Source organism: Python bivittatus, unplaced genomic scaffold, assembly GCF_059951505.1.
Source record: "Python bivittatus isolate LINGU-HERP-01145 unplaced genomic scaffold, Pbiv_v1 ctg000000_np1212, whole genome shotgun sequence".
Taxonomy (NCBI): Eukaryota; Metazoa; Chordata; class Lepidosauria; order Squamata; family Pythonidae; genus Python; species Python bivittatus.
In genome coordinates, this window is record NW_028277028.1 from 4,742,656 (window position 1) to 4,756,375 (window position 13,720).

The following is a 13,720-nucleotide window of genomic DNA, read 5'->3' on the forward strand; positions in this document are numbered from 1 at the left end:
TTTTCATAACCATGCCTTTGATGTTTAAAAATGTATACCACATCAAAATAACCATGATTTTTTTTATATAAAAAGGAAGCAAGAAGGACTCTGCCTATAGTACAGAGAGAAGTATTATAGAGATGAAAACATGGCCAAAACTTCTTGTCATGATCAAAGAAAACATGTCTTCAAATATATCAGTTCTGCAAAGTTTGTAAGGTAGTTTGGAACCATAGAGTTTTATCATGGAGACAGTCTGTTGATTTAGTTGATATTTTTCTTTGCCAGACAATCGGTGCAACATGACAGATATCATGCAGCGAATTTCTCTTTCCAAGGTGAGGCATGAATTTGTGGGGAGTTTTCCCCACAGACCTTTTTCTTTTTCTTTTTTTCTTTTCTTTCTCCCTCCTCCTCCCACTCCTCCCCTTCTTCCTCCCTCTCTTCCCCCCCTCTTTCTCCTCTTCCTCCTCCTCCTCCTCCTCCTCCTTTGAATGACCAGATTTTCTATTCAGCAAATGCCTAGGAGGTTCATTTAATTTTTTTATCCCACCTCAAATTCAGTTCCCCTTTTGTCACAATAATACACTGTTCTTGCCTCGCATCCCATTGCTAGCTTGACAATGTCTCAATTTTATATGGAATCTAGATGTCATCCAATGGGACATGCTGGGGACCCTGCTGTTTGATGTCTGTAATTTCATATCTAAAACAATGTTAGCACCTATTTTTGTTTATTATATACGTCTCTCTTCTCTGCTGGTGCTCCTCAGATATATTGGATCAACCTTGATCATCCCCAATCAGCTTGTTTAAAACTATGTTGGCTGTGGATTATGGGAGTTTAAATCCAATATCTGTAGGGTGCTCTGTCAGGAAAAAAAGGTATAGATAGTTGACAAAAAGCTGAGCAAAATAAAAGTAATTAATGCAACATATTAAAAGAAGAATCACTTATTTCTAGAGTATTTGCCAGAAACAATAATAACTTCCTTTGTTTTAATATTTAAGGAAAGTAGGTTATTTGGAATATTACCCTGTATATACACTTCAAATGATCGCTGACCTTAACTCCATTAATCTGGATTTTACACTGATCTTGCACATAAACACTGTAATCCAGGTGGCTTGTTTTCTTTGCATGTATACATAATTGTGAACGGCATATCACTTCATATCACTTGCAAAAGGAAAGGATAAGAGGGGAAGCATTTAGATGTACCTGAACTAATGCAGAACTTAGTTTTTCTCTTTCAAGTAGGAGAAGGCTATGGGATGGTGGCTCACATAATACATTTTTCAATAACATCCTAATTTCTAGTTTGCTTTCTCACTGTTATTTCAACTTGATACTAGGGTTTTTTTCCAGATAATAAGGATATAACTTACAATTCTGACCACCAGAGGTATAAAGAAGTTATATTAAGCAATTTAAATTGCCCCATCAAGTCTGCATTTATCTTATGTAAATGGATTCAAATAATCCAAAGCTACAGAAAGCAGTTTCAGATCTATAAAGTAACATTCACATAGTGATTAAATAATTGCTGAGTTGGAATCAAAATGCACAAAGCTTTAAAACTTTTAGAGAAAAATGATGAAAATGAGTAAGTATAAATAGACTACCACCATGACTGATATTAGTTTGTTGCTATGTAACTTTCAACCCAACCCTCCCTATTTACATCTTGCCTTACTGCTGGAATGCTGAAACTACCTGTCCCCTTGAGGTGAATGTAGGACCCAACCTGAAAAGCAGAACTGAAGTATCCTTGAAAGCTGTTGGAGCTGTGGTGCAGAAATTATTAGAAAGGAGAAAATATTTAGCCACAAGATATTACTAAGGAAATACTATGTTTAAATATCAGGATCTGTAGCACATCATACATCATAGACCACAAGAGAGCTACCCAAACTAGGGAGGAGATCTACAGTTTTGAATTATTCGTGGTAGAGCATTGCCTATTCCATGAACATAAGGGGCCAACCGGGACATCCTGTACCATCAGGTTACAAATACGCTGAGAAAGGAGTGATCTACTGAACACATATTTTTCAGAATGATCCTTGACATGTATCCCTCTTTTGCAAAGTCTTTAGGAATACAATATTGTGTGTTAACTGTATTTCTCCATTCTATTGCTTTATTAGGCAATCTGATTACAAAAGCCTTGGTAATTTGAATATTACCCTTTTCCATCTCTTCCCCACTATTCAGCCACCCGTGAAACAGAGCATGTACGAGACTTTGTATATGATGGACTATACACCATATGCTGAGTGCCAGGACCAGCTATCCATGATGGATCTTTCAAAGGTATGCAATATTTTTATCAATTTTTCTTTAGTGTTCTTTGCCCTTAATTAATTTTTTTTCAGAGTTAACATTAGGTGTATAATTACTGATTATCTACATGGTTTAGTGAGGCCTGGTTTTGATGTTCAGACTTCAAAATATGACATAAATATAAATTTCTTATTTCACAGTTGCCCAGTTTTCTTCATCAGTTCCCCTCCCCCTGCTCTCAAAGTTTATGTCAGTTTTGAGAAGACTTCCATCAATCTGGAAAAAGAGAAACACATTTCCCAAAGTACATGAGCTTCTACTTGCTAATCATCAGCTAAAGACATGGGTGATGAGGGTGGGGGGCAAGAGGGGGACATATTATGAAACACGTATTGTGACATCATGGTACAAACTCCACCCCTTTTGTAATGGTGTTTTGATGTCACATGAACCACTTAACGGATGGAGCTTGCATTATGATATCATAACACATGTTCCATCATTTTGACAACACTCTGTGTGCTGCAGAGATGTCTGGCTCAGATTCTTTTGGTCCAATACTGATTAATTGGTTCTTTTTCAGGTCCATGGTACTATTAGTAACCAAATCCCTTATTTGAAGGCATCTTTGTTCTTTCATTCTTTCTCAACACCCAGCTTTTACAGCCATACATTATCCCTGGAAAAACCATTGTGATGATGATGATAATAAAAGAAAGGACATTTTTCAGTGTCTTTGCCCACACCCCAGCTGGGTATTGTTTTGCAAATCTTAATTGCCCCCACATAAAATTTAGCTACATTATATGTGATGAATGGTTTCAAGTCAGACAAGAGAAAATCCACAAACAGGCTTTTCTTTTGACCTATATGATGTGGTAGCAGGGAGGAAATGAGAGTCTGGTGACTGTGCTGACAGTAGTGATTGTAGAGCAGCATGTGTGTGGTAGTTTCAATGGCTCCAGTGCAGCAGGGGCAAACTCTCTGACGCGTGGGGATTTTAGCAAATCTCCATTAAGGGGAGCACATCAAGCCTCGCTCTGAAAAAGGTTCTTTGCTGGGCAGGAGAAATTAGGGCTGTTAGATATCTGCCTGATTCCCATGTAGAGTCCATGGTATGATGGGCTGTGTGTGCACTGAAATATGGCTGAGCTTGTGTTTGACATCTACACCCCTTTCTTGAATGGTTCTTTTAGCTTGGGCATCATCCAAATGGAGTTGTTGAAGTGAGCAGGTGAGTTTCCCTACTGTTGCCGGATGCCAAGAAGATTGAAAATGATCTGCTATAGCCAAGGCTGGCGATAAACTTCTTGGTGACATACCTCCGGGTTTAAAAGCAAGTCTTCTCCCTGGTTTAGCACTGCCAGATAGTTGTTCCTCACCTGTACTTTTCTTTTTTTTCCCCTCCTCCCTCCATCCAAACTGTCATTTCCTTGTTCATATGCTTGTTCCCTTTCTGCTTTGTCTTGTCTCTTTCTCTTCTCTGCCTTGTGTTTCTCTACTGGAACATCTCTAGTAGCAGCACTGCATGAAACTGACTTACATGCAAAGCCTGCCAAAGCCCTGCCTTTGCAGTTAACTCTTTACCATGCTGGTCACTTTGACTCCAGGGCAGACCTAGCTAAGCCAGGAGAGCAATGTGTTGTACCCTCAGAGGTGCAATTCTGGCAGGGGCTGAGGCCACCCAATGGGATGCAGCTAGGAAGTACCCAAAGCCACTGGGAGGGGAGGTGGGAGACGAGCAGAACAGTGGCAGACCAGAGACTGGAGGAAAGCTTGCAGACCACAGCAGCCTTAAATGGTCAGCAAGTGTCTAGCTCAGTGTTTCTCAACCTTGGCAGCTTGAAGATGTGTGGACTTCAACTCCCAGAATTCCCCAGCCAGTCTTGCTGGCTGGGGAATTCTGGGAGTTGAAGTCCACATATCTTCAGGCTGCCAAGGTTGAGAAACACTGGTCTAGCTGATCCTACTTGCTACGTGTTACCTGACACTCTGGAATGGGCACTGAAGCACATCAGATGTTACACACTTTGAAATGCTATTCGATAATGTCAGCTTAAGGAGAAAACATTACTCTGATACCATTACAGTCAAGGATAATTTAAGGCTGTCTCACCCATGAGTAGTAAAGGAGATGAAGGAAAGATCAAGAAAGGGGGAAAAAAGCCAGTGCCAGGGAAATGTGTACTGTGGGTATGTGCAAGACTCTCACTCCCTTCCCAATTTTGAACTACTCTGCTTTTCCGGACTCAGTTTCTTGTTCATGTCAAGATTAATCCGAGGCATAATGAGCTGTTCTGGCACGTTCATTAATCCTAATATAGTCCACATTCTGGCATTAGCCCCATGGCTAAAGGTTATAAAGCAAAAGTAAATCTCCTTCCCTGGGCATCAACAAGGGCGGGGAGTGGGGAGGGGAAATTATGAAGCATGCATTGCAGTGGAAACTCTGCTGCCTTGTGCTTGCATCTAATAGCTATGTTCCTATTGTTTATTTGATTACACATGAGCACATAATGTTCTTTTTGTGTATCGGGGCCACTTTATTTCCTTCTATGCCCTGAACAATAGTGCCATGTACTCATTTTAGTAGCCCACTCTAGCTCCCTCCCCAGTAACTAGAATATGTCATCTGACTGGAAAGTTCTCATTAATACAGAAGTGGCTTTGCTGTTGCCTTCTTCTAAGGTGATGTTGGAATTCCTCCTCCTAATTGGGGTTGTTTCCCTCATGCCTGTAGACTCCCACCTGCCCGTGCCTGCTGTGGATATCCTCAGGTTCACCTGGCAAGAGTGACCACCCTATCAGGAGCTCACAGTCCTGTCGGCATTACTCCCAGGAGCTCCTGAGCCTTCCTGCCATTTCAAAGTTATAATTTGGCAGGGAAAGGAAATGTGGTAAAGAAAAATGGAAAGATATAATTATCTAATTAACGCCTTCAGGTTTCCAGAATTTACAAGCTTGCACTGTTTTGCGCCATTTGGTTAGATTTTTATCATACTGTGGACATTGGATTTTTTTTTTCTCATGGGCCTACATAGTTATAATTCTTTCTCAATCATTATGATATACTTTTAAAATAAACATTTTAAAGCAGTAAATATAGAAGTATATGCCATATAGTCTGTAATCTTAGAGGAATTACATCACCAGATTGAAATATATCCAATGACTTTTTAATGGCTTAATGAAAGTATTACATTTTTAAAATAATCACATCTGTTTTCTCCTCTGCTGCAATCTTTTTAGTATGTGCTAGCTGCAGATATTTTTTAAGAAATCTCTGATTAATTTGATTGTTTTTGTCTCCATCTCAATAGCTGTGGAATATTGATGCTCTGTAAAGTTTTCTCTAACTCAGTGCCCTTCAGAAATGTTCATTTATTTCTTTCATTAAATTTGTTATGACCACCCACTTTGGTAGACTCTGGGCATCTTACAAAATCTAATCCATGGGTAAAACAGTTAAAAACATAAAACAAGAGAGCCCAAAATAAAATCCACCACAATAATAAAACACAACAGCCCCCCACTCCCAACACATTAACCCAAGGCCTGGGGACAAAGCGAGATTTTCCAGAACCCCATGAGAGGTGGTGCCATCCATATCTCTGGAGGGATGCTGTTCCAGACATTGGGAACTGCATAGAGAAGACACACTTCCTTGATCCCACAAGATGGCAGCATTTAATAGAAGGGGCTTGGAACTTTCTGAATATACCAGGGGGACAGAAACAGTTGGAGAGAGGTGGTCCCTCATGTTAGCATATAACTCTTATCTACTGTAAGATGTTCAGTTAAGTTCAAAGTTTATTTCCATCAAAGACCAAAGAAAAATGGTGTGAAAAAATGCTATAAAGTAAGAATGCTTTCAAAAATATATATTGTAATTGTTTATGTTTATCAGTTTACAAAATGCAGAGTGAGCAAACAGAAGAGAAATCCAAATCAAATCAATATTTGGTGTGATTACCCTTTGCCTTCAAACCAGCATCAATTCTTCAAGGAACACTTGCACACAGTTTTTGAAGGAACTCGGCAGGTAGGTATTCCAAACATCTTGGAGAACTAACCACAGATCTCCGGTGGATGTAGGCTGCCTCAGATCCTTCTGTCTCTTCATATAATCCCAGACAGACTTGATGATGTTGAGATCAGGGCTTTGTGGGGGCCAAACCATCACTTCCAGGACTCCTTGTTCTTCTTTACGCTGAAGATAGTTCTTAATGACATTGGCTGTATGTTTGGGGTCGTTGTCCTGCTGCAGAATAAATTTGGGGCCAATCACACGCCTCCCTGATGGTATGGCACAATGGATAAGTATCTGCCTGTATTTCTCAGCATTGAGGACACCATTGATCCTGACCAAATCTCCAACTCCATTTGCAGAAATGCAGCCCCAAACTTGCAAGGAACCTCCACCAAGCTTCACTGTAGCCTGCAGACACTCATTATTGTACCGCTCTCCAGCCTTTCGGTGAACAAACTGCCTCCTGCTACAGCCAAATATTTCCAATTTTGACTCATCAGTCCAGAGAACCTGCTGCCATTTTTCTGCACCCCAGTTCCTATGTTTTTGTGTATAGTTGAGTCGCTTAGCCTTGTTTCCACATCGGAGGTATGACTTTTTGGGCGCAATTCTTCCATGAAGACCACTTCTGGCCAGACTTCTCCGGATAGGAGATGGGTGTACCTGGGTCCCACTGGTTTCTCCCAGTTCTGTGCTGATGGCACTGCTGGACATCTTCTGATGTCAAAGGGAAGTAAGCATGATGTGTCTTTCATCTGCTGCAGTAAGTTTCCTTGGCCGACCACTGCATCTACGGTCCTCAACATTGCCCGTTTCTTTGTGCTTCTTCAAAAGAGCTTGAACAGCACATCTTGAAACCCCAGTCTGCTTTGAAAATTTTGCCTGGGAGAGACCTTGCTGATGCAGTAGAACTACCTTGTATCTTGTTGTTGCTTGCCATGGCATATGACCTGTGACATGAAACTGTCTTCCACAACCTCACCTTAGTAGCAGAGTTTGGCTGTTCCTTACCCATTTTTAAGCCTCCTACACAGCTGTTTCTGTTTCAGTTAATGACTGTATTTCAACCTACATATGAAATTGATGATCATTAGCACCTGCTTGGTATAATTGGTTCATCATACACCTGACTCTAATCCTACAAGATCCCTGACTTTGTGCAAGTGTACAAAGTGTTGCAAGTGTAAGAATTGATGCTGGTTTGAAGCCAAAGGGTAGTCACACCAAATATTGATGTAGAGGTTCACTCACTCTACATTTTGTAAACTGATAAACATATACAATTACAATATATATTTTTGAAAGCATTCTTACTTTACAGCATTTTTTCATACCTGCCTAAAACTTTTGCACAGTATTATACATACTAATTCAGTGTTATTCAAGGGTTAGCCATTGTTATGTTAAGGAAAATGGACGTTAGTCAACTTGGATCTTATCTTCCTGGCAGCATAACAGAATTTCAACATCTAGGTAGGTAGAATCTATTTGATCTGGGAGAAGAATTTGTATTATAGAAGGTATCAGGATGACCTACATAAATTGAGCAGATAAGGGGAAATAAAATGGATTCTAACATTCCTATAAAAACAGCAATACAACTGTATACATCTGAGATGGTCTCATCTGAAAGGTGGCAGATTAGGGAAGGCTGCCCTATCAGGTTGTTACAAGTACCACATTTCAGTTTTATACATATTCCTTATTCCACAGGACTTCATGGTTGCAACATACAGAATTAAAAACAAAAAACCAAAATCTTCACCTGCATACATTGCTTGTGAAACTTGATTTTGCAGAAACTGCAACTGGAAGCTCAGCTGAAAAAGAAGGAATTTGAAAGGCTTGTTGAGAAGAAACCTATGAAATACACTGAGGAGCCCATCTGTCAAGAGGTGGAACCACCTTACCCTATAAGAATAAATGAGAGTTTGTCAAACAGCCAAGAAGCTCCACTAGCATTCCAGCAAGTACAGGAAGGTCAAGAAAAGTATTTTCTTCCTTTGGAGCCAATTGCAGTCCAGAAAAAGGAAGCAGAGAGCACAACTCCACAGACAGATGCATTTGCCATGCCAGGTAAAAAGGGCCATCCTGTAATTCTTCACCACAAGGATGAAACTACTAAGTTTTTATTTTAAAAAAAGGGCATTCATATGTGGTTAAAGTCAACATTATGTGGCATTAGGAATGCAAAATTAGATGATGTGATTTTGATCCACTTAAACTCAAGTAAAATTGAGTAATTAAGTACTTCCTTGATTGCTCTACTTTAGGCTGCAGGCAGTATGCATGTGAATATTTTAAAAAGTCATTCAGTAAAAACTACATGCAGAGAGAATACCAACATTTTAGGATGACAGCCTTCCACATAATTGTTCATCTGGTATACTGTTTTTCAGTGAAGTGGAAAGTATTTTGTGAGACCATCATTACCTCTGGAGGGTGAGGCAACCTCCGTCCCCCATAAAAATATGTGAATCGGGATTTTGTTGAATGTTACTGATTTCTTTAAATATAATATAAATATATTTGGGCCTCTTGACTTGCAGTTCCTTCATCTCTTTGAAGGCAGGGTGCCTTTCCCTAATTCTGCCTCCAAGAAAAAGGGTTTTGGAACATATTGGACATTCTCTGTTTTTCTTAGAATGGTTTCTCTGACTGCTATAGCCATTAGATACTGTAAGTATCTTTGGGAATGCTGCCAGACTCTATAGGCTTGATTGATTAGCTTCAGGATATTCATGTTTATCATTAGCTTCCAGCCAGGGAATTTCAAAAACGGTAGCCCTTCTGTGCTATCTCTTAAGTTCCATTAAATTTGAGCAATGGTTTTCTTAAGCTTATTGTGCAAGTTAATGGTTTAACTCAGCTACTAGTGCTCCATCTTCAGAAAATCTCCAACAGTTATTCCTTTTATTAAATGCAAGTCTGTATTGTAGAAAAAGCAAAGCACTGTAGAGATAAAACCAAAACAATTATCACTAAGGATTTTCATTGGGAAGAAACCCAAAATGTGGGGGTCTTCACAAATACTTAAGGCTATAATAATGGATGGATGTATTTCTCCATGTTATTTTCATATCTGTTCTTATCTTTAACTGTTACAATGATTTTGTACTAGTAGCTTTTCCCATAGAAATATAACTACTGCTTTTACTAAAATGTATTTTGCTAAATTTGTTATTTTTCTAAGTTAACTCTGATAGCTGGATTTTCATTCCACATGCTGATGTCATTCAGTACAATGAATAGGCTGGATCAAAGGAAGTTACCAAGAATTAAGTGCTGCTCTGCTGAAGGCAGCTGGGAAATAAAGAAGCTCATCTAAGGCAGGAGCAGGGACTCCAGTGTATTGCCAATTGTCAAGGCAGTGATCAGGTGCCCAGGCAATTGGTTCTTTTAGTTCTTTTAGATCCAGAGACAATGAACATACCAGCAGGTGAGATTTGAAGCTTTATTGTTAACTCTAGCAGACAGATTTGCAAAAGCATAGTATAAAAGCATGACATACCAAGCAAGATGATAAAACCTATTCTCCCACTGTCAGGAACTACCATAAGGTGACAGCGGAAAGACCCCAAGATGGCTTAGATAACACAGCTCCTGGTACCAAGGCCTGTGTCCACACTCCAAGCTCCAGAGGCAATACCAGGGTCTTTTATCCCTATCTTGCAGTGAAACCTCATGACCCTGTTTCCATGGTACCAAAAAGACTTGACCTTGACTAGATGTTGCACCTGCTCATTGTGTGAATCAAGATCCTGGGAACCTGACTGCTTGAGGTCCTCCCCTACTCCCCCACTCCCAAGCAAGAGTGAAAAACAAGCTAGCTAAATATTATTATGACTCAGAGTGAACTTTCTTAACATGTGCAGGAGAAATCAAAATATGTCACCTAAACTCCTTGAAATAACAATGGTTTTCTGCATTGTCACTACATCCAGATGTGGCTTAAGTTGGCCTGTTTGTTTTGCTTCTTATTCTCAAATGGCAGTGTATAGGTTGTTCCATCATCCTACTCCAAAAAGCACAGGACAATGATGAATTAAATACGAGACACTTCACAAGCAAGCAACAAACAAAAGGAAGGAACTCTCTTAAGTTATGGGAACAGGGTAAAGTGGAAAAGGCCCTCTGCACTGGCTTTGGGGACTGCACATTATGCCCTCTTAGGATGGGAACCAAGGGAAAAAGAAGTCATCCTTCACACCAAATCTATACCCGCACTTGTTTGTGAATAAATCTGCACACCATCTAAACCATGATGCTCTGTTCTAAAATTCAGGGGCCCAACCTCAAAAGAAATCCACTGTTTGGAGACCATCACATCAGGGAAAAAATAGCTCATAATTAGCTATTCTGAAATGCATCCTGACCATGCTTATGGCATTCTTATAATACTTTGCTACAGTGTTGGTAAATATACTTTGTTCCATCCATATCTTTATACGATATTGTACACATTGTTTGAAACACTGTTATTATTAAAAATAAGAATAATTATTAAGCCATTCTTGAATGTAATTGACCCCCAGTGATCTTTTGGATATGGTGGAAAAAAAGTAATATTACAATGTGGGATTTTCCTTTTCCTGGAAGCATAGGTACTCCTTGCATCAAGCAAGAATTGGGGCAGAACTGGAACAACTATCAACAATTTATGTTAGAAATGCGGCGAGCTAATGAAACACAACTTAAAGAAATTAAGAAATTGCATTTGGGATCTTCTGTTTTTCAGGCAGGTTAGTTGAATTAAGTAAAATACAGAGTTGCTAAGATCTCAATACTTATGGAAATATCATCCACCCCTTTCTCAAAGAAACACAGAAACAACCCTAAAAACATGATAACCGAAAACCTTTGCTCCATATTTGCTCTTTTAATAGATTTTGTCACCACCACTGATGCAAGTACTTACCAAAGAGATTATAAAAATTGGCCCAGGGTCCGTAGCGGCTTGTATCGAGCAAATCGGAATTTCTCCAACTTTGTTTTCCATGACGGCTACTACGATGAGTGAGCATTATTGCATGGATTTTGATGGTAGGAAGAGTCTAAAGGTAAAAGGGCGATGCCACGGATTGGTGAAGTTTAAAATCCTGGCCAAAGGATTTGTCTAATTCAAGGAATCTTCAGCCACATTTATGATGTGAATCTTCTAAACAATGAGCAAAATTATCACTATTGACCACGTACAGAGGTCACACCAAGCCCCATGAATGTTCTGGATGTATAATACCAAAAACCCTTTGTTTCTTTTCATGTACTAGATTCCTCTCTTTTTGTGATAGCATCCCTGAGAGACAGCAGAGCAACAATATCTTAAAATAGCTGAAATAAGATAATTGAGCCATTGTTAAAACTACTCCTCGTCACCAAAAGACAGCACAAAGGATGCAAATCAGTTCTGGCAATCTTTATGAATCGGGTCTTTGGCAGGTTTTCGGGGGAGGGAATTCACCACCACTGAAAAGAAGTACTAACAGTTCTTTGATGTGCCTATATAACTAGAAAAACAAGACAGTATCCGAAAAGTTGTTCTTTAATAATTCCAGCTTGTCATTACCCATCCATCCTCTTCCTTGCAGGAACCCTTGGATGTCAGAATACATGGATAACTACAACATCTTCTTGAGGAAGCTAAACTGGAAAACTCAGAATCCTGTGTCAGCTTTCTGCTCCGCAGTCAGACCCATCTCCCGTCTTTCCCCTGAAATATCCACACAGACTCCAATAGCAGTGAATTCTGTACTTTAGAAAGGTGCTTAGGGTTTATCCGGCAGCTGCAATAATTATGGTATGAATTAAATTTGACCATACAGCATTTGAGCATGTAAAATAATTCATCAATTCTTTCTTCAATTTAATTATGACTCATACTCATAATGAAAGAGACTGTTTTGGAGCTGTTACATCCTGGGCTGTGGAATCCATAAGTAAATTACATAATGAAAAACTTTTCTTTCCTATGTAGAACACGGCTTTTATTCTTTTCATGCAAACTATTATTTCAGAATCTGAATGTACTGAAATACCTCTTACATATTTCTTTTTGATTGCAGTTCCACAAGTAACATAGAACACCTGCTACAGAAATTTTGGCATGGGATCAGGGCAACTTGAAGAACATTTGTAAACCAAAAACAACTGTTTATATTTCAGTTATTTATACATTTATATACTTGTTATAGCTTGTTTTTGATAATATATGTACTTACCAAAACAAAACCAGGGCACTGATTTGAACTGTATATGGAAATTGACGGTGCTACTGTGCAGTAGACTTTTAGAATCAATAATCTACAGATAATTTTTCAGGTTACGCCTTTTAAATAAACAGTAGACAAAACACAAATAAGCTGTGTTGTGCTTATTTAGCATAAGAGTGCTGATCCCTCATGGCTAGTTTTGTTGTTTTGTTTTGTTTGTGTAATCATGACGTTGTTACAAACAAGAACACAATTGGCTAGATCTTCTGAAATCTCTACTCTCCTACCCTTACACCTGAGTTGCAGGATGTCTGAATACAGCTGTTCCCCCAGATGAAAGAGCTCCAGGAAGCTAAGCTGGCACCACCTATTCTTTAATAGGGAGATTCCTTTGGAATCTGGATGGGGAAGAATAGTTTTCCCCTTCTATTAAACATAGCAGCGTTTCTCAATCTTAGCAACTTTGAGATATGTGGACTTTAACTCCCAGAATTCCCCAGCCAGCTCGAGTTTTTTCTTCTATTCATAGTTTCCAGACTCAAACAGCTTTTGGCTGTGTGGTGTTAGGAAAAATCCAGTGCTAGGATAACAAAGGATACTCTTTATTTTAAAATGTGCAGAAAAGAAAGGACGTTGGGAATAAGGCAGCTGCAGCAAGTCATGGGGGGCTTAGATCTATGTGCCAAAGTTAGCATTCATTAATCAGCAGAGACAGAGGCAGAAACTACATTACTAAGCAAAACAATCCTGAAAATAAATGACACACCCCTGATGTTTCTGCCTATGCTCTTTCCCTGTCAACCTTACCTTGCTGGTCCAGTTTTCCCATAGCAAAGGGTCATCTTTAACTGCTCAATATTCCCAGTGATTAAAATAAATGTTTCTCAGCATGTTGCCATTATCAATAAAGACTGCTGGGTTGAGAGTGTTAATCCCCCTAGGGCCTATGGGGTTATGTTGGGAGAAATTGAAAAGCTGTATGTTCAGTGTTTGTAATAATGAAAACAGTTTTCAAACATTCCTGAAGGCTACTTTTTAAGATCAAGAATACCACAGAGTAAATAGGACCACACAGTATTTCTTATAAACCTTTTCCCTTTTAAGTCCAGAAGGCAGGGAGGGAAAGATACAGGCACTTGGGATGAACTAATTACAGGTTCTCCTGTAAGTTTTTGGTTTTCATCTTCAGGCCACGAAAACTGAAAATCCCCC

The 13,720-nt window shown here is 39.3% G+C and overlaps 1 protein-coding gene across 1 annotated transcript; it reads left to right on the forward strand.

Annotated features, from left to right (window-relative positions):
- The first annotated feature begins 284 nt into the window (after nt 1–284).
- Nucleotides 285–12,056, forward strand: LOC112540518 (uncharacterized). The gene is made up of 6 exons (XM_025166021.2): nt 285–320; nt 2,201–2,299; nt 8,099–8,384; nt 10,904–11,041; nt 11,186–11,315; nt 11,888–12,056. The coding sequence occupies exons 1-6, from the start codon at nt 285–287 to the stop codon at nt 12,054–12,056; spliced, it is 858 nt and encodes a 285-aa protein (XP_025021789.2).
- The last annotated feature ends 1,664 nt before the right edge of the window (nt 12,057–13,720 follow it).

Coding starts and splice junctions, on each gene's coding strand:
- LOC112540518 (XM_025166021.2), top strand. CDS start 285: ATGACAGATATCATGCAGCGAATTTCTCTTTCCAAG. Junction 2,300..8,098: donor CCATGATGGATCTTTCAAAG/GTATGCAATATT, acceptor TTGATTTTGCAG/AAACTGCAACTGGAAGCTCA. Junction 8,385..10,903: donor TGCCATGCCAGGTAAAAAGG/GCCATCCTGTAA, acceptor CTGGAAGCATAG/GTACTCCTTGCATCAAGCAA.